At 39.9% G+C, this 21,531-nt stretch overlaps 1 protein-coding gene across 7 annotated transcripts in view; it reads right to left on the minus strand.

Annotated features, from left to right (window-relative positions):
- Positions 1–21,531, minus strand: part of MTUS1 (microtubule associated scaffold protein 1) — a 131,436-nt gene that overhangs the window by 40,811 nt on the left and 69,094 nt on the right. Inside the window, exon 1 of one of the 7 annotated variants that reach the window (XM_009474265.2) lies at positions 15,321–15,786. The exons of the other annotated variants lie outside the window; for them this stretch is intronic. Within the exon in view, the coding sequence (XP_009472540.1) occupies positions 15,321–15,441 (121 nt within the window). The 5' untranslated portion in view covers positions 15,442–15,786. Of the gene's footprint in view, positions 1–15,320; positions 15,787–21,531 lie in introns of those variants that run through there. 7 annotated transcript variants of the gene reach the window in all.

Raw genomic sequence — 21,531 nt, forward strand, 5'->3', positions numbered from 1 at the left:
GCTCCACAGCTTGGTCAACTGTAATTTCTGCCTGCACCCAGCTTGGCAAGTGGCGAACACACACCTTCCTGCTGTGCCTCTCAGAGTCCAGGCTGGTGACTGTACAAACACAGACTCCTGAAGAAGTGATGTTTTGTTTCTAAGCTCTGCCTCAGGCCTGTCTGTATAAGCTGGTACAGACAGCCCCAACTTGCTCTGTTCACACTTCAAGCATGCCAGTCATGAGCCAGTTCTAGTCCACAGCAAAATGACTTCATTTTTCAGAGTTGTGCCTGGGTAATTTGCCCAACTGAAATGCTGAAGATGCTGTACCTCAGGAACTTTTCCAGCTACTTATTTAGCTGGTCTTGTCTCAAGGCAGCTGGGGTAGAGAAACAGCACTTCTCATCTTGCATCTCCCCCCGCATCAACATGGTCTGAAGCCCAAGACAACTAAACGCTTCCTAAAGCAGCACGGCAGCTCTCCCTTTCCTTTACTCTTACCATAACCTCTTGAGTTTCCCTTCTTTAAGGTCAGACACTAACCCATGTCCAGGAACATCAGCTTATTTTAGCTGCCATCAAATCCTTCTCAAGTTGTTCTGAACAAAACAAACAACCACCACCACAGAGGCTTTTGAAAAAGGTTGCAGGAACTGAACAAAATTTAACTGCAGGCAGGTAAAACCTGATGTAGATGCTTAACCTGACTCAGCAGGATTAAAACATACACAGCAGAAATCCCTCTACCTTTCTTTGCAGGGGTACAAAGGTTTTTCAGCATATGTTTTTAAATGCCGTACAGCCTGGAGGGGGAGTGCAGAATCATCACATATTGTTCCAGGCATTCAGTCTGAAGTACTGTTTCTAAAGTCTGTGTCCATCCTGCCATGCCAACTCATCTGTTGACTTACAGTATTATAGCACTTTTAGCCTCAGTACAACATTTTAAATCCATCCCTTTTCGCTCCTCACTTCTAGCCACAAAACTGTATATTCCCTTTATATACACAATAGCGAAAAGGAAAGGGAAGTCTCAGATGTATTTACATACTTCAAAGAGCTCTATGCCTGTTTAACGTTTTAATCACAAGCTTAGCACACACATATCTTGCAGCACTGGCCACATGGGGTTTCACGCTGGCAGGAGCAAGTCTCTTCTGAAGCAAAACATATTAGCATGTCAAACACTTCCCTGTCTGTTACAACACTGACTATTAGTTAAGAAAACGAACTAAGAAGCCTAAAGCTGTTACCTAGAAACTGTAATACACCGCATGTGGCTCTTTATTAGCTTCCTGCTTGTTGACACAACAAACGGAGCATGAACCAAGAGCACCATTTCATTACGGCATACTTTACACAGAAACACGGGTGGAAGAGGAAACCTGCAAATACAGACACATGGGAAGAAACCAAGAGATAGCAAGCCAGGCCAGTTTTCCAGCCACACACCTTTCTAAGTGAGCTTTTGCACAATCTCCACAAAAGGCTCAGCAACCCAAAGCAGTCCTTAACCCCTTCTGCACAAGGGTTCTTCTGAAGACAGATGCCAACCTACTCCTTGCCAGTTAATCTGACACATACTTCATACTCTTTCAGGCTCTGAAGTGATAAGGCACAGATTGTAGCAAGCCCTCTCCCCTACCGTGTGATGGTCTGGGACTTTTTCTGTTGGGTTATGAGCATGCTCCTGCCATCTTTTCATGAGGGAAAGAGAACTCTCCCTGCAATCAGGAGGTGCTGGGGGCAGCCATGACTTCAAGGCAAACAAAATACCAACAATCCAAGTGTGACATTGCACTAAGGCTCCTAGATAAGCCTCAGTACATCATCATCTTTCCAGTTCTTACCCCAACAGACTCCTACCAACATGACAGCCTTTGAACTGGGTTCCCTGCAAGTACATGCCTATTAAAATGAACCATCCATCAAAGCCTCAGTGTTTCTCAACCAAAAACATGCCTTCATCTGAGTGATTAACACTGATGTGTCTTTGTTTTCCTAAGATGTTACCTGTCCTACAGAATATGGCTCTCAAGCTTGTACAACCGTTTTAGGACACTGTCAAATACACTACTGATCACCTGGAACACAGTGCTTTTCCCCCCCTAAAGGAAACATGTTGACAACACACATTTTTGTTTGCCAGTAATTTGGTATGATCTGTTACTACACTGATTAAGCATACAGAATCTCCATGTCGCATTAGCCTCACATTTCTGAAGATTATAATTTATGTTTTACAACCTACATTAACCTTATACTGAAGCTTTGCAAGGAGCTAGATTACGATGTTTGTAAAGGCACCCAAACAGCATCTGAGAAAATGCACTGCCTTCCAAATTGCTGGTGGCTTCCAAAATAAAAGCACAAAGACAAGTGTTAGCTCAACTCACGTCATTGCTGCAACTGCCTCATCAACCAGCCTGTGCATATTTTAACGAGCAAGTTTTGAAGGAAAGTCTGGTGATCAACACTCTTGAACTGTGCCCTATGCTGTCTTAGTGTTACACATTTCTTTGTCATTTCACCAGTAGCTGTTTCTTTTCCAGTCTTGATTATGCCAAAGTTAGCATCGGGTGAGATGATGCCAAGCAGCCGTGCATTTTGTCAACCCTAGTAGTGGTGCATTGGCAAAATCAGTGATGATGGCAGGAAAGAGTTTAAAAAACACTTCAAAATAGCAATGTCCAAGTTTTCTAGGAGATTAAAAGATTGGAAGGGATAATCTTTACAAGTCACATTTTACAAAGGACTTAAAGGAGTCCCAGACTTGAACACTAAGCGTGTAATTAATGTATCAGACAGATGTCTGCCTGTTAAATGCATAGTACACACGCAAGCCTGACTAATACTCTGAAATCTCAGCATTGTGCCCATAACACGTTTTACGTTATCTACTACAGGCCTATCTTACAGAAGCACTAGTTGAGTTTTGAATACTTAATGTACAAAGTGATTTTGTCTTAATATTGCATTCACAATATATTTAGTCAAGTTTACTGGAACTGTAATTGACTTAGGTTTTCATCTAGCTAATACATATCAAGCATGAATATGAGCCACAAATCAACTACAAAGATAAAAATATTAAGCCCACCATACATTCAGAGATGACTACAAACTAAAACAAATTTGAAATGCCATGCAAGTTACAGAAGACAACTCTAACATGCACCAGCTAGACTACCAGTGGATCAGGGTTGTTCTGATTATTTTCTGAATAACCAAGAGCAATATTGATGCTTGATTTCTTAGCCTGTCCTGAACTAGGACAAAGCCTGACACATGCTAGTTAACCACACAGTGCTACATACCACTGTCTGAGGGAACAGGAGGGGGAAGATGGTAGAACTAGTTTATTGTACTAATAATGCAAAGCTTGGAGCATGGATGTTTTGATATGAGAGAGATTAGCTGTATGTACACTAATGAAACAACCCTTCATCCACCTTAAGAAAAACCAGTGCAGCGAGTCATCCATTTCTAAGGACAAAGATGACAACAGGATGGAACGTAATTGCATGAGGATGCGTTACGGTGTGCTGACACCTTGGCCAATAACAACCAAGTTAAAGTTTGTGAACTATATCACAATCTATTATCCTTGGTTTAGGCATTTGAATTTTGCTACATCAGTTCATAATATAAGCCACAGGCAACCTTAAATCTTTGAATTCCCTAGCTTTTCAGGGGAAAAAAATTGCTTTATTGAAGACTAGCAATTATGTTTACATAGGGGGTTTACACTTAAGCAAGTTTCTAGTTCAGATATTGCTCTGAGTAGGCAGAGAGACATCTGAAGCAGTCCTCTTTTTTCTGCATACCTTCTTATAGTTGCAGCTGTGCCTTGTCATCCCTGAAACACACACCTGCACAAAGAACCAAGCACAGTGTGATGCTGAAGACTGATGTTCCTCACTCCTCTCTGCTCCTATTTCCTCTCCTCTATCTATTCTCTCCATTTCCACCTCCAGTACAAGAAGTTGCTCCTTGTTGTCTGGTGCCCTCTACTGCTTCATCACAAGTACAGGACATGGCATATTTGTGCCCTTCGTTCTGCAGCCTCTGTCTACAAAGTCAAGAGCCAGTCAACTGGGACAGGGAATCCCACCATGATTAGTTCCTACCATCTGCAAGACTTTCCCAGATCTCATTAATTGCCTCCGCAGTGCAAATCCTGATGCCTTCTTACCTCCACATCCTTCTTGTATACACTCAAGGCTGCCAATTCCCCTGTCTGCAGATACTTAGACGTGGAGCAACTTCACATATGGGAAAAGACTTTCAGTAGGGAGAGAGAGTGTGTGTGTGTGGTGTTACAGGAAGAAGCCTGCTATATATCCACATGTGTGTAGGAAACCCTCACACAACACCAGAGAGTAGAATGATGTCAAGACAACCTTTCTCCTTTTCCAGCCTTTCTGAAGATCCCAGCTCTCACGTGCTATCAGGGGTGAAATGGCTGAAGCACAGCCAGAAAGGAAGAAGCCATCTGAGTTACAATGCTTGAACTCATTCCTTCCTTAGTACTGTAGTCCACCTTACCATGCTCAGCATCAGAAACATAGGGCTGGAAGAAACCTCCAGAAACCATTTACATCACTCCTTGTTGAGGCAAGGTCAACACTACCTTGTGTTGTGTTCACTACTATAAAAGGCATTTCAACAAACTGCTCAACTGTTTCAAGTCTCACCAGAAAACATGCCCCTGCATTTTTTCATTTTATCTTTTCTTCCAGCTCAAACCTGATCTGATTTCACATAGATTAAATCACTGACTATAATCTCTCTATGTGCCACATATTTCATACAGATACTAACAGGCTAGCTGAGAAGTTTTCTCTTCTGTTCTCACACGTGCACGGCAGTCTCCTATGTTCTGGGAAGTCAGATATGTAGACAGCTTAACTATTTTCAACTACTTGTTATTATGCTTCATTCCAAAGTGACTGGGAAGTATTATAAGCATGCTAGGGATAAATATCAAGTAAGTGGGAGAGACACTCTTACAAATCTGAGTAAGGGAAGTTAACAGACTTAATTTTATGCATTATAAATTTATTCTAGATCTATGTATCAAACTTGGCTCCAACAACCCTAGGCTTTAACAGATAATTGTAGGAAGGTCTTCAAACAAATCCAAACAGGATTCTTATAGCATACAGAATTAAGGCTTTAAGTTTGAAAATCACTTTCTCCTTATGCACTATGGAGGTCCACTTTGTTGCAATAAAGGCAAAAAAACCCCCAAAACAACCCATAACTAATTTGGAACTCTAACTGAATCACTGAGCTTCATTTCATCAACTGTGCCTGCCCCTAATTCAATGTAGCAATTCTTCCTTCACAACCAACACATGGTTAGTTAACTGTCAAAACATTTATTAGCTGAGCTTAATGTTAAAGAATTTGATATTTCTCTCTATTTTTTCTGAACTGCTCAAAGTTTTTCAGAGTAAGAATCTATGTAAGGCTCAGTAATTTGCAAGGAACCATAATCTTTCCTTGAGAACAACTGTACAAGAGACCTGTAAAATACATTTCTGACCACAAGATTAGCACATTAATATGCAACATCATTTCTTATGCAGTATCTGCAGCTATCTTGGATGGAGAGGACAGAGTGGCTTTTAGTTTGACCTCAGAAGCTATTTATTCAATCACACTAGTGTGAGCTGATGTTATATGACTGTAACAAATGTCACTGGACTTAAGCATGGCACTGAAATGCTGCCTAAAGGATATTATGGAAAAAAAAAGTAGGACAGACAGTGGGACCTTAAAGAGCCTCCAGAGCCTTGGTTGTATTTTGTATTATTGCCTTTGTGCCAAAACTGTTTCTGAACATATCCTGCAATGGCCCCCTATGTTTGTGAAACTCTAAATACATTTAAAGACAAATAAATCAAGATTGGACTCAAACTCACTTTTGTTCTTTAAAAAGCGAGGTGATAGCACTTCTAAGCATGTAGGAAGCACTGTAATCATTGCTAAGTTATCCATAATAATCATACTTTATCTACTAAAAGATCACTAAAAAGTTCAGTTCTAACATTTTCCTCGTAAAACAGATGAGTGCAGTTTGCAATTTCAAATTACAAAATAAACAGCTAACATTCAAATTCTCCTTTTGGTACATAGCGATTCACTTTTTAGAGAAGTCACAAATTTCTGTGTATAGAGTATAAAACAATTCCGAGACCAAGCTAGGACATGAATTTTGCTCATGGATTAAAAAAAAAAAATAAATTCAGTGATGATATAGGCATGATTTAAGCTTACAGGTTGGAAATGAACTGAGAAGAGTAAAGTTTACAGTAACTGCTTCACTTCCCAAATCCTTTCAAGAATCAGCCCTAGAGCATTTAAGAGCTACGTAGAAAATGCTAATGTAGCATTTTCAACATTGTTCACTATGGTATCACCCAGTGACCTTGTTTCAATCAATACCTCATTTGGTTTTCACAGCCCAAAATGGCAACCCAGCAGGCTGTGCCTCCCCAGCTACACTGACTTTATTTGATGAGTTCGGGTTCAGTCCCAAATTAAGTGTTTTCCCATAACTAAAAAAATAACCAAGCAGTTACGTTGCTAAAAGTGTTAATCCGTACCACTATTTCCACACAACAGAACAGAGGCATACATTTACCCTATTTGCAGAGGACTACACTGGCATGTCTCAGAGATCATGTAACAGAAGCTGCATTAAGCTTTTGCTATCTGTAACTGGAGGATTATCTATTTCTACAACTGTTTCATAGCTCGGTTAAGACTCCAGGTTACTCTGGATCAGTACTGTTTTTCTAAGGCACTAGAAATGGTATTTGCACATATCCATCTCCACCGGGCTGGTTCACAGAGCACAAGTTATTTTTACTTCTATATATATATTACTATTCCAATTTACAGTTTACATACCTGTGCTATTCATCCTTTTGATTACACAGTTAACATGAAGTAAAGTCTCTGCAGAATGAAGGAAAATTTAAGCAGCCACCAAAATTAGAGATATGCTCTCAACTTTAGGAAAATGTATTTTAGAAGGCAGCAGCATAGCATGTTTTAAGGAATACCAGCATAGTTGAACACGTGTCTAAAATTAACCTTGAAATAGTACTTTAAAGCTACCCTGGTGGTGAAACACAATTTGCTGGTCAACAGAATAAAATAGCATCTTATTAGAACCACTTCAGTTGCTGCTGGTTAAAATCATCCATGTGAACTCAATCTTCCGTGCTTCAGCGCAAGTGCAAGACAGAAAATATGGCATCTGAAGTGCTCCGGGAACAACCCCTTTTCAAAAGAGACGCAAAATGCACTTACACAATTCCTGGCAGTCACACGTTATAGTTAAGGACCTATTTGTGTATTTCCTGTTATGTTAAGCAGTTTTCCTATTATTAAGCGGCAAAGATGCCTCCTCAGGGACATGCCTAGAACATTGCACACCATTGTTTCAGGAACAGCCTGAGCGCAACCCAACGGAGCCCATGTGAAAACATCTTGCCAAGCTGAAAACAAAACAGAACAGGGCAGCACCCAGCACTTTTGTTAGCCACAAGGTATAATACGTCCCCACCCTTTGAGAGGCACACAGTCCTGCTGCTGCTTGCTGACTGCACCTGGAAGTTAAGGGACTTCTCTTCCCAATGATTCTTAGCCAAACCGTGCAACTAAAGATCGCTTTGGCAAAGGCTGCCCAACAGATACCAGCGCTCCCCTCCAGCAGGGATTCCTTGCCGCGCCTGCTGTGGAGACCAAGCAGTTCCTGTGGAGCAGGTTTAAAACATTCATTACCATTCTTTGCATTTGATGTTCCCCTGAGTCTCTTCTGTTTAAGCTAACAAGCAACTACAACGACAGCAGACTTACATTTTTGCTTAATTGGGTGGTGGGCAGAGAGGGAGGGAAAGAAGACTACAGAAATTTTCTTGAGGAGCTGATACCTCATGTAACAGCAGTGTTCACTGGGGCATACCTGGAACTTACCGCAAAGACCAAAACCGCTATGTGAGGTTAATCCCTATCAAAGATCTCTAACTACAAATACCTCTACTTGTGCCACTAACCAGTGCAGCAAGAAAAATATTCGCTGTACGTTACACATGCACCTTGCCTTCCTTGACCCTAAGCCCTAGCTGGGGGGTCCCTCCCAAGACACAGGAATACAGGTTTAATAGGGTTATGCTATTAATTTCATATTAGGAGGTGGTGGGTTTTTTTTTTTTTTTGAGTGGCAAAATGTCTTAATTTGGTAAGTGAGTTAAGCAGGTGGTAAGATTGTACTGTAATATTTGTGCAAATAAGTGAGCCTTGATTTTATATTTGTTATACAACAAGTGGCCTATGCTTACAGTTAAAGAAAGCAAAGTTTTCTAGCCTTCTGTTTTATTTGGAATAGAATGATTTGCAACTGGCTTTATAAGTTCACTCATTCTTCTGCTGGAAGCATTTCCAATATTCCTGTTTAACTACTTCAAATATTTGAAAAGGCTTAGCACAAAGTCTATTCTTGTAATAAGTATAAATATAACATTTTTTAATAATTTAAGTGCTTCTGATATTAGCAATATTCACACACAGATAAAAATGAAGGCTACTGGAATATCTGAGAGTCTAAAAATATTATTAAAGAAGTGGAGTCATTAATGAATATTATCTGTTACACTTTCCCCGACTTTTCTACTGAAGGACTGCTAGTTCTCTTTAAGAAAAGGATGAGCTTTCATTAGAAGAATTTCACCACAGATGTTCCCAGCTGTCCTGTTTCCTGCCTAACGAAGTATTTCCATAACATCGCATGCAAACTGTTTACACGAGCATCTTGAGAAAGAACCTTTACTTGCTATAAATGTATAAGCAGCATACTACCATGACAAGAAGTATCAAAAATAAATTTAACCAGGACTGGAACACAGGACCCTGAGTTATTAGCACCCTCGCTACAACCACTAGACATCAGTAAAGATTATACCAATGGAAGGTTCATAAATAGCAACTGTAAAGAAACATCTCAACCAGATACAAGCCAGGTTATTTAAGGTGGGTTATTTCTATGTTTGAGTATGTGGACAGCTAAATTGAATAGGGGTTTTTATTGTTGGGTTTTTTTGTTTTTTTAAGAAGATTTAAAGTTGTAAGTTATACTGCGGATGCATTCATTTTTCAGAAGATCAAATGCTATTTTCTTCTCCCTGTAGGACTGAGAACAGAAACCATACTCCATGACGAGGAAAAGGTAATGGGGAAGAGCACTGTTGGTAGACATGGTTAGAAAGGTGCTGGTGATCCCACTAACTGTAATCTAAATAATTAATTAGTAATTCTGCAGTACTAGTTTACCATATTATCGTGGCAAAAATAATTGCTTAATCTCCTCTTAAAAATAAGATTTAATTCAATCACATCTTTCTGACAACAACACTACTCTGTTGGATCACAGACAGCAAATACGCCTCGAGAAGAACAAACAGAGGTACAGGTGAACACAGTAAGCTAGCCAGCTTGACCAATGCAGCCTTCATTGAATTTTGTTCTGGGGAAAGAGAAGCCAAGAGAGATGGGGTCTGCTTGCAAATAATTTTCCAAATAAGTTAGTTTTTGGTATGACATTTGATGAAACAGTCAAGAGCTCTTTGGAACACCAGCACTTTTCCTAACGGCATCAAATCTATCAACTTCAGACCTATGTTCTTCCTATGCATCATGCCACTCAGGAATTAGAGTTTTTTTTAAATAATAAAAACACGGGAGACACTGCTTCATTATACGACACTAAATCAACAGCCAATCTATAACGAGAAATTGTCATATTTTGCCACTGATTGCAATGAGAGTGCTAAGTGTGGTCCCAATCTATTCAGTACTGCCTCCACAGTACTTAGCATATAATTATATTTGATTAATTGAAGATGCAAGAAATTTTTTTGCCCTCCACCCCCCTCCCACATCAGTTTTCTGTGCCAACAAAGAAAGAAGGGTAACACAACAGTGAGCCAGTTGGCTGTAAATACTCAAAATGTTGCATTCTAGCACTGAAATTTCACAGTATCCTTTTCCTCAAAAAAGCTACTGCTTTATGCCTTAGAAAGTTCAAATTAAAAGGACTAAATAGGTAGTAATGCTTTATTTGTCTGAGTGCTGCAGGCTATTTCTGCTATGGTAACAGATTCATTTGCACAAGCTGCAAATCTGGTAGAGGCAGCTTTTAAAAGTTTAGAGTCCAGTTTTACCATACTGGAAATCCCCCAAAGTAATTTAAAAGCTATTCAGGGTTTTGAAGTGTAATTGTAGCTACCTGTCACTTTCAAACCCCAACCTACTTCATAGCAATAGAAGTTGCAGCCAGACCCTTTTCCCCTATTAGACATATCAAGTGGGAACAAACGCACACTTAGAATATGCAATGGTATTAGCAGAGATAATTTGCTAGGTCTTTTATATTTACTCTCCAATTAACTATTCTTCTATGAAGTTGGGCTTGAAGCAGCAATTCTGTTTATTTCATGTTGACAAATACTTGAGGCATCCTTCACATATAATTAATCCGTTTAAGTGAAGCAATAACAAAATCCAACATCACTCACTACAGCGGAGCCAGAATGCAAAAGCTGCCGTACATCTGCTTTTCACAGTGCTCTAGTTCTTCTTTCTCCAAAGATTTTTTTGAGCAAAGCTCCTCATTTACATTCATTTTCATGCTTTATTAAATATATGCACAGTTTAAGTGTTAACATCACATAGAAGTTATTGTTTTGACTTTGCTGTGTTTTTTCTTGGTTTGTGGGGTTTTTTGGTGGGTTGTTTTTTGTTGGGTTTTTTTTTTTAAGCAGCTCCCTTCTGCTATCCAGGCTTCCTTTGAAATGAACTACTGTTATCTTCAGTTTATACCCATTGTAAATGCATCAATTGGATGAGACTTGGATAGAGTACAAACTATACTTAAAAACTCCAAAACAGAGCCCTACCATCTGAAAATAAGACCCTCCATTTAGCTATCACCTACATGCCTACTGAAGCTATGACCTATTAAGATTGAACTCAAGCACATGAGGCAGGTCATTTAGTACCCAGTCTTGAATAGATGAAGTCAGGAGCAAAAGAGTCTCATTCACTTCAGCAGGAACATGATTAAATCCAAAATCCCCCATGATGAATGGTTTCCAGCTATCCAACTTCTTTTGCTCAGAATAGATAAGCTGGCTTTACTTCTGAATTTTTCCTTGGTAGGTGACACAAATATTTAACATACTCATCCTATATCAAATCTCTTCAGCAGACTTCTCAATTTAGAATACTTAGTAGGGTTGAGTGTGTTGGGTAGCTTTCTACAGTTCCATATTAAACTGTAGCATCAGACATTAATCAGTGCTTCAGTTATTCTTTGGGGGGGGAAGGAGAAGGCATATGAACAGTTAAGCAACTCCTGACACCTGAGGCTTTCAGAATCCTCCTTTAAGTGCACTGGTTTGCAATGCGCAGAAGTAATTTCATAGTTCCCAATGTGATCTGAAGCAGGATTTAGGGAAGAAATCATATTGGAAAAGGATGTCATCTGTGATGTTTGCTTGTTGCTAGCAAGGCAAAAAGGAAATTTTTAAAATTGGTATTCCTGTAATGACATCAGATACTGTTTGTCCTCTGAGACCCCTCTTATTCCCTAGGTAATAAGAGAGTAACTAAGTTTAGCAAGCAATAGAAGTCACCAGAGAGATAACAGTACTAAGTACAGTTTGCTTAGGAGAAGAAGAGAAAGAGGAAGAGCAGCAAGAAGGGCTGGATGAAAATATTTTGAGATAAAACAGTTTACCACAAAAGCAACAGTACAGTTCAGTATACAAACCTTGAAAAACTCTGAACAAAAGGCACAAGAGCTTTGACCTCCATTTGCAAAAATAGTTCCTTGTCTAGAAATTTATCTTTATGCAAGAGAAAACTTAAGTAACTCAAAATGACTATTTTGAATCATTCATAAAAGAGTCTTTCTCTGGCAGTTTATACAGAATCATATAGAGATGATGATTTACTCTGTCACACCACTGATGCATGAAGAGCATAAGAGCACTTTAGTCACTCTTTGGTAAAAGTCCTTAACGGTTTGATAAAGGAAACAAATGTTGTATTTCATCACTGAAAGACACTGGTTCATACTTAACTCATACCTATCATGTTTATGCAGTTCTGAAGTGTTGAGATTTTTGTTGCAGTTACTTGCTATAAATAAAGTTTTACAAGTCACAGGATGGGTAAATAAAGTATTTCCTGAAGTGTTTCAGTGTTTTTGTTTTGCTGAAGAGGACACTCATTATATACAGCTAACAATGCAGGTGTACTATACTTCCAGCAGCTGAGAAAAATGACATTTTGATGTCTGCCTACATTTAAAGGGCGAAGAAACTCCTGGATATGATGACCTTGAAGCAGCGTAGAGCACACAGCGATAGAAGTTTGACACAAGGCAACAAGCTGAATGACCTTAAGAAACACTTTAAATTTTACAGCAAATTTCCTCTGGATTTATTCCATTCCTAGAAAAAAATCCAATTTTATTTGGTTTCCCCTGAACAGGCTGTATATTTACGCTGCAAGAGATTTGAACTACTCCTGTTACTTTGACACCTCCACATGGACAAGATGTAAGCAGTGCAAACGCACTCCAGCCCAAGAACCCATTTTGCTATAAATACAATGCCTAATCTAGACTAACACCACCAGTATAAACACCTGGATGTCCAGCCATACTACATACTGTGAAGAAACTGCAGCATGCTGCTGCAAAATATCCTCAACTCAGAATGAAAACCCAAGAGCAAGTTTCATATTCTTCTTCACAATAGTGCTTAGATCCTAATTTCACCAAGTTACTGCACTGCAAACTGTCAGCCAAGACATGGCAACAGAACAATCTAACTTGACCTGTGCTCTAGACTAATTTAAAACTTCACATTTCAACAATTGCCATAAGTATCTCAAGGATGCTCCACAGTCATACAAGGCAGTTGGCCTATGCTATTATGGAAGGGAGCAAACGATGAAATCCATGATACTGCTTATGAAAAGTGCAAGCTGCACCAAAACTGGAACTGCATGTTGCTTACGTAACATTCATATATATTCACTTTTCTGCGTGGACCCCAAAATTCCTTTTTTCAATTACTCCCTCTCTTATTTGTTGATACAGTCCCTAGTATATTCTATTTCTCATTGCTTATGTGACCTTGGAAAGAAGCCACATGTTATTTTAATCCAATTAAACCACTACAAGAAAAGATACTCATACGGGCACTGAAAAAACAAATAGGCTCCTCCTGGTATTTAACTAAAAAAAAAAAAAAAAAAAAAGAGCCTTTTACACTTGTGATATACATTGGCATTGCCTGATCTACTCCTGCTGAGTTTTATGAACCTGAAATAATCACTAACAAGCTTCAATGCATTCCACCGTTTCTAAAACCACAGTATATCTATACATGCTTGCACTCTCCACTACAGACTATGACCTGGTTTTCAGATGCCCTACTTTTTGGGTATATTCAGCTCTAGCTAACCAGTGGTCAGCTTTCTGCTAAGACACTGACTTCTTAACAAGATACAGGGAGAGCAAAGCAGAAGGAGGAAACGAGGCAAAAACCTCTCTAAGCCTTCAATGCTATACCATTAGCCTGTACATACTGCACATAGAGAAAACACACAGAAGGTCTACTCAGCACTTCTTATTTAGTGAAGTGCTGCTTAACTAGAACACAGGGCTAGCAAACTATTTTGCATGCTGTATTTAACAGAGGCATCCTGCAGGCAGGTTTTGCTTTCACATCCACTCAAATGAAACAGAACCACAAATGGATTCTTAACATTGTAAAATTCCCTTAATACATGCACTGACATCTATTTTTCTTTTTCAAAATTCTACAAATTTCAGTAGCAGTTAATGAACATTTGGCAGACTGAACATTTTCTCGCCCCCCTTCTCTTTTAGGATTTTTGTCCCTGGACTACGTGCTATATGGCAATTTCACGCTGCTAGCAACATCAGGGATGTAGGTATATGCACAAATACTCCCTTACATAAGAATTTTTAGCGTCGAGGTATTTTAATCCTAGCTTAAAGCCATGCAAGCAAGCTGCAAACAGAAGTCTATATTATGTTTGGATAGTCAGCCTGTATTATGTTCGTAACTAAATTTATCATCCAGGAGGAACTCAGAAACCGGATTTACTTTGCCAGGGATAAGTAATGACAAGGCAAATGGTTTAAACTGCTACGTGAAATGCCAGGACAGGAAGGAAAGCTGACGGGTAGAACTCAACTCCAAAAAATAAAAGCGAAGAGGGTGGTGTTCAAGAAAAAGGAAATGCCTGAGAGGAAGAGCTTCTGCAAAACTAGTTTATCTAGCTGCTTGCTCCTCCCTAAGTAAAATGCAAGCAAATTACAAATAGTGCAGTGGTGAAAAAGACTTATGTAATACGCAGGCTGCCATAATTTTCATTAGATGTCATGTATCTTAGCTAAAACAAACAAACAACTGCCACCCTCTGCCAAAACAACAAATGTCCTGGAACAAAGCTCAGCTTCCATAATTTTGTTCCTATTCCAGATACTTGCTTTATTTGCTTTACCTGCCACTGTAGAGGAAAATCAGGTCAGATGCAGCTGAGAATTTTGTGGTGGTTTTGTTTGTTTGTTTGTTTTTCTTCGTTGTTTTGGGGGTTGGGGGTTTTGGCTTTTTGCAGGGGGCAGTTTAAACACGTACACTTGTCTTGAATGTCTCTAAAACTTCATACTTTTTAGGTTTGTATTGACATAAGTGAGCATAAAAGTTTGCTTGTCCTACTTGCAAATAAGACATGTTCGACATGCCATGTATGGTAACATATATCTACATGTAAGTATTTAAATATTTCCCAGACAGAAAGCCATGTCATGACAGCCTGCATTCATTCCACTTCCCTCCCTGCTTCCCCCCCCGCACCCAGTCAAGGTATAGAAAAGATAGCACTCCCAGCAGATAATCATTAAAATGATTAGATAAATATTTAATAGCACAGACTTCCTCATTCTGTTTTTGGACTTGTGGGAGGAAAGCAAATTCCAATGTGCATTTCATAAACAGAATAACCATCTTCCAAACAAGCAGCTCAGCACAGGTGCACACACACACACACAGACTTAGAATATGAAACTACTTTGCTCAGAAGTCAGACTTCTGTATGAAATTCAAAAACTGTCATGGCCAGTACGGTTTTTATTTGCTAAAAATAAGCTGCTGTTGAAGTAAACAAGATATTCCCTCAATGCATGCTCTAATCGTCATATTAAAAAAAACAAAACCACAAACCTGTATGAAATATAACAGTGCTTTTCTTGTAGCCAGAAGGTAGACGAATGTTTCGGAGCAGCCCTTTTGCTGTCAGCCGTACACGCATGTTGGATAAGGAAAATTTCGGGGACCATAACATGTCTTCAGTGCAATTGGAAGATAAACAAGCAAGAAATAGCCTCCATGTACTGTCACATACTATGTTTTTAAATCACTACTGGCAGAAGTGAAGCAATTCTTGCTAAAGAAAACAGGCTTGAAGAAATAATCAAGTCTCCTTTCCTTAGCTCTTATTCCTTATGCACAGACAAGCAAAAAAATCAGTAAAAGCAGATATCCACAGCGTAAATACTGCTGGCAGCTTCTCCTCACCAGATGTTGTGGAAACAAAAGCTTGTCCTCAGCATAAAACCGACTTAGTGATTCGGAAAACCAACAGACTCTGAATTGCATCACAGTATTGATGCTTAATCTGCTATGGGACTCCGTGGGGCTGGGAGCTAGAAAAGGAGAAAAGGGAGGAGGAGGATAAGGAGGGAGGAGGAGGAGAAAGTGGGTGGTCTCCCCAGCTGAATATATCATCCAGCAATGTCACAGACCATGTAATTGTTCTTTGGAGACTGTTAGGGAGATTATTTGAATATTTCTGGAAGTGTATTTCAGCTTTCCTCTCCAAGAATCCTTTCAGGTTGCCTTTTTTTTTTTTTTTAAGCAGTTTCTTTCAATTGACACGAATTTATCAAAATAGATTTATCGGCTAACATTTTCTACCAGAGTTTCTTTTGGCATTAAATATTATGTATATTTAAAGTCTTTAACAAATCCACAAGCATGTCTATTCTCTAAGAACAATTCAGTATTTGAGATCTGCTTAAGGGAAATACTATTTAGCTTGGCAGCTCAACGCTGCAGATGCTTCTATTTATCAGAAGAGGAGCAAGTAAGCAGGCATCAATTTTATATTAAAACAGATCTCTGCCAGCTGGGTTTTGAAGGCACCCAAACATTGCAGCAAACAAGCAGTGTTACAGGAGTTCCTTCAAAACAGATGCTGTCTCCATATTTAATTAGCCCTCTTCAAAAAATACTTCTTCTTACTATTTAATGAGCTGAAAAGTTTTGCACATACCTTGGTCCCTTTCAGCTGCCACTAGCAAAAATAAAGTGAAAAACAGAGTTAGAAACTAGAAAATAGAGAAGGAGTAACTGTTTTACAGAGATTAGAAAATGTCACATTTTTCACCTATGACCATGACTATAAATACATGCTGCTAAGGCACTACAGACTTGCACTGGCCACCTTCCTGCGTAAAGAAACGTTTTACTACTTTGCCTACAGTCAGTAGCTGCCTTGCCAGGCAGCCACAGGAGCAGGGACCACCCAAGTATTTCACAGCCAGGGCAGGATACAAGACAGTAACAGCTCATACCTTCTTCTGGGTTGCTTGAAGAGCTGCCCTCCACAGCCTTTATATCTTTTTAGAGACAACAAAATTAGATCCATTTCCATTGATCCCACACTTCTACCATTTCACCAAACCACAGCTAATGCTCTCTAGCACCTATCCCTATGACAGTTCTTCCAGTTCCAGAAACCATTAACCCAGCTTGCTCTGAAGCAGGTATAACCCACAGTAAACATAATGACACTGACAGGTCTCATCCCAGCGGTGCCTTACCTGTCCTCTCCTTACCACAAATCTACTATATTTTAATAGCATGTCTTACTTCCTCAAGATGCGTAACATTTTAAATTCTCTAGTACTTATTTACCACATCAGCAGCAACTAAAAATAGCATTTTGTCACTTTATCCTTGTCTCCGGGTATCCCTAACATCACACAGGCCAGTGCAGTGACAATAAATTAGCTCATTGTAAGTAGAGCTAAAGAGCTGCAGCCCAGCACCGAAACGTCAGACGCATCAAGCCAACCTCCACAGCGTACTGCGGGAAAATACTGCTGAATGTTTTATGATCGTGTACCAAAAATATTTATTTTCCAGCACAGTGATGTACCACCAACTCTGAAGTACAATAATACATCTTTGGTCCGCACAAAACCATTCAAAGTAAGTACAAAGACAGTAAATTAGCTTTTTTTTGTTTGGTTCCCAGGGCAGCCTCTGCACACAGCAGGGCATGCATGTCATTACTGCTATAAAATCCTCATCTATTCTTTCTAGTCTGAAGAGCTTTGGCACTAGCAACGTGTGTTCAGCTATCTTTCCAACAGCCTGCAGATCCAGACCCTCTCCTAATCCAACACCGCTATCAAAGATGTCGCCTCTTTTCTGTGCTGGAAGATTATTACACTTGGAAACCGCGCTCAGCAGTAAACCAGAAGGCTTGTTACATCACATTACAGCAGCCTTGTGTATTCAGCGTACTTCATTAGCCCATCTCTTCAAATATTAGATCAGTATTGTCAAATCCTCTCTTATTGAAGGCCTCTTGAGATTTTGCCTGGGCCTACAGCTAATCTTCAAACACCATTCAACACCCAGCCACACCAGGTTTTACGCTTCTGCCAGGGCACCCACAGGATCTCCCTTTTGTTTTCCTCGGGCCCTCCTCAGATCCCCAAGGGAGGGACTGCTCCATGAAGTAAATGTTCTCTCCCCACCCAGATTTGATGCTCGCAAATATGGAAATAGTCCAATCAGGTTAAAAAAAAAAAAACCACAACAAAAAACTCTACACCTAGAAAACAACCCACCACCTCTCCCCATCCTTGCAACAGTGCCTGGGATAAATGGTAAAGAATTTCTCATCGGCCTGTAAAACCAAGAAAGCTGAAGTACCCCACTGAAACCGTAACTTCCTTCCCAGAAACAGGAGCTAGAACAAAAAAAAAAAATCTCTAGAGGGCAAGCATGATGTAATGGAACCATTCTGGAGACTGAGGAAGGAAAGTATCACCAGGCAAAATATGGACAGATAAAAGCTCTATAGGGACATAAAAGCCCTTGTAGCAGAGGCCAAAACTCCTCTTACAGAGATGCACAAATAATACTTTCACTGCCTGCTCTTTCCCACCCTTAGTTTGAGTGGAAATAGGCCATGAAGAAACAGATAGATCACAGTTGTTTGTTTGTTTAAAAACAAACACTTCTGATTTAAGGAAAATGCCTTTTTAGCCTCTGGAGTTGGAATCCTGCCAAACCCCACAAACCTAAAACAAGCCTGCTTTACGCAGAAGCAGACCTGACAGCACTAATAAAAAGCAACAGATGCATGTCAGTCTCATGCAGCACCCAACACTCAGAGAGCTCTGACAGCGGCCAGCAAGAGGACTGCCCATCCCTATCTGAATAGCTCCCAGGAGAGATTTAACTCACAGAAAGGTTCCTCCAATGTAGCCTTTCCAGAGCTCTGCATTACACCATGGTACGCTCCACTGTGGTGGCTGTGCATCTGCTAGCGTTGTTGCCTCAGCTCAGACAAACAGCACCTCCAAGTCTGTGTCCGTATTCCCACAACCACCTAGTGCCTGGTGCCACCAGGGTACAAAGCCAGGACGTAATCCATGGGATCCTAACACAACACGCCAAGAACTCACATTGTCTACATTTCATGCATAACATGAGGATCACAGAGAGGTCTTTTTCTATCTTGACACCCGATAAGGGAGATGGAAAATATCACCAGAAAACAGCAGAATGAAATAGGAAATGATATATGGCCCAGAGGACAAAAGGAGTGACAGATTTTATTTTTTATTATATATGTATTTACTAGCACCTTACCACTGTCTTCCCTCCAACTTCAAGGGCAAAATGAATGAACAACATGGACAAAGGGGCTCTGTCCTGTTATGACCACGTAATTCAGCCTGGGTTGCTAAGTGCATCAGTACCTGATGACATGATCAGACTGATGGTGGGGCTAGATCTATTTTAATCCCAGCAGATTTAGCATATCTGCCACTCCCTGGGAACATTAGTAATGTGACAAGAAAGGAGCAAAGGGCACTGGCATCAGTAAGCTCTTCAATTCAACCTCGTGAGGCCAAGTCTGCAGTATCCGTATACGTTTCCGCTGTCTCTGTTCCACTTTTCAAATTCAGCAATCACTAAGAAAGCCATCAGAACACAGTAAGTGTTATGGCAAAGAAGGCTAAATCAGAGGCCTGATCTTTAGATCCAAGAAGCCCACGCAGAGGACAACTGGCTATGTGTCATAAGACAGCATGGGCAGTGCAGAGCAGATGGATTTTACTGGCATGCTTTAATTCAGGAAGAACTGAGGCGAGATTGCTTATGCAAAGAGAGACATGAGAAGCAGGAGCCTACTAAGAGCCAAAGGGTCATCTGTGTCCTCATTTGTGTTTCTGGAAAATGCCTGCCCCTCTCCACTTTCCTGTGACCACCCTGCTTTAGCCAGTGCTCCAGTTTGAAAAGCTAACCTTCCTGCAAGCAACAATACCCACTGCCATGCCGAATGCAGCCTGCAGCTTCAGGGCTTATTTTAAGCTCCAGTACTCACCTGAAGAAAAACAGCAATCCTCTTTCCACCTCAGAGCAGGAACTAAAAATCCTAAATAATTTAGGTTTCTTCTAGTACACAGAAGCTTTTAACCATTATAAATTCAGCAGCCCGTCAAACAGAAGGTGATGCTGCAGTGGATTTCCAGGCAAACACCTACAGGAATCAGGCTGATCTGCCTCTCACACAACAGCGGTGGCATTTACATTGTCTGCACTCTTTCAGAATTGACAATAGCAACAAAACACTGCAAGAATAATTTCATGTTAACTTAAGGGAGCAGCAAGTTATTTTCCATGTGTAGGATATCCCTTCCAAAATGGCATTTTTGTTAGACTGCCTCAGTCAAAATCCTACAGTGATTCAAAGAAAAAAAAAAAACACAAAAACTGTTACTTGATAACAGTGAATAATGTCACTAATATTAGGACAACATGCTTTAATATATGAAGTTCCAGTGATCTAGCCAGATGTGTCAAAAAGCCCAACTACCTCTGTGCTAGGGACTTCAGCTGTTCAGTGACAGGCTAGGTATATACATGAGTCCTTGTGAGCTCAGGCCCCAAGGAACAGAGGAAAAACAAAAGCTTTACTTAAGGGCACAGCTTACAGATCTATTATTTATTTATTCACGTGATACTGATTTATATGTATTGTGCAACTGTTCTTCATCTATGGCCTCAGAACAACAATAACCAGTACCCAGACAGCCTCTACTTAAAAGCAACATTGCAAATAAGGACAATTTAGGCAAGTACATCTCCTAAGACACACTAATGGTTTATCAACTCTGATTACAGCTCCCAAGGTTCACAGAGCAAATTAAAGACAACTCACAACAGGTTATGTTTCACTTATCTCTATGAGCTTTGTATGTTCTTCATAGCCCCAGATGTGCAGACAAAAATGCAGATGTACATTCAGTTTACAAGCTGTTTAACTATCTTTGACACACGATCCAGGAGTTCCATGTCTCTGGGACAGTTCCATGGTCTTTCAAATATTATGTCAACTCTTGTCCTAAACAGGGGTCAATTACAGCAACATGGGCAGCTACTGTATCTGCTGAAAAATATCTTAAAAAATATGGAGAAAGAAATGACTTAAAGAAAGCTAGAAGGAACAAGTCAGAGGACTTCAAAATAACTTAAAAAAAATTGTAAGAGGACATAAGAGTCAGCTTTGGGATACCTCATACGCCTCACCGCAAAGCTAAGGAAGAAATCCAGTACAGTGACACCCAATTATTCACTGTTTACTGCAAACATATAAAACAATGTGCACAATCTAAGGAACTCGAGAGAGTCAAAGAAAAAACCAAGCCTGAGAACATCAGAAGAGATCCATACCTAGGTTTAACTGGAGAGGGAAGGAACAAGAAGATAGTAGAGAAAGAACTGAGTTCCAGGATGGTATTTTCAAGGTGGTGACGCAATTCAGCACTGCACACAGCAACTCACTTAGGAATAACAAAATGAAAACTGTTTGCTGCTGGTACATGACCCTGATGGTCGTGAAAGCTCTAAAGTCTCCTAACAAAATAAAAATTTATTGTCCTCTTAATTACTGAAAAAACTACTGAGAATTTAGATGTTTTAAAATTAGTTCAGATGGAATAGTAATAAAAGCAGTATCTCTGGATAATCCTAAAAATGAGGTCTGAAATGTAAAGTCATTAGGACAGACTTCCATGCTAGAAAAGCCTTGAACTCCAGCTCCCAACACTGGGAAATTTTCTTTAAG

This window comes from Nipponia nippon, unplaced genomic scaffold (genome assembly GCF_047370975.1).
Source record: "Nipponia nippon isolate SJK-2023a ecotype South Korea unplaced genomic scaffold, ASM4737097v1 scaffold_6, whole genome shotgun sequence".
In the NCBI taxonomy this organism is placed as follows: domain Eukaryota; kingdom Metazoa; phylum Chordata; class Aves; order Pelecaniformes; family Threskiornithidae; genus Nipponia; species Nipponia nippon.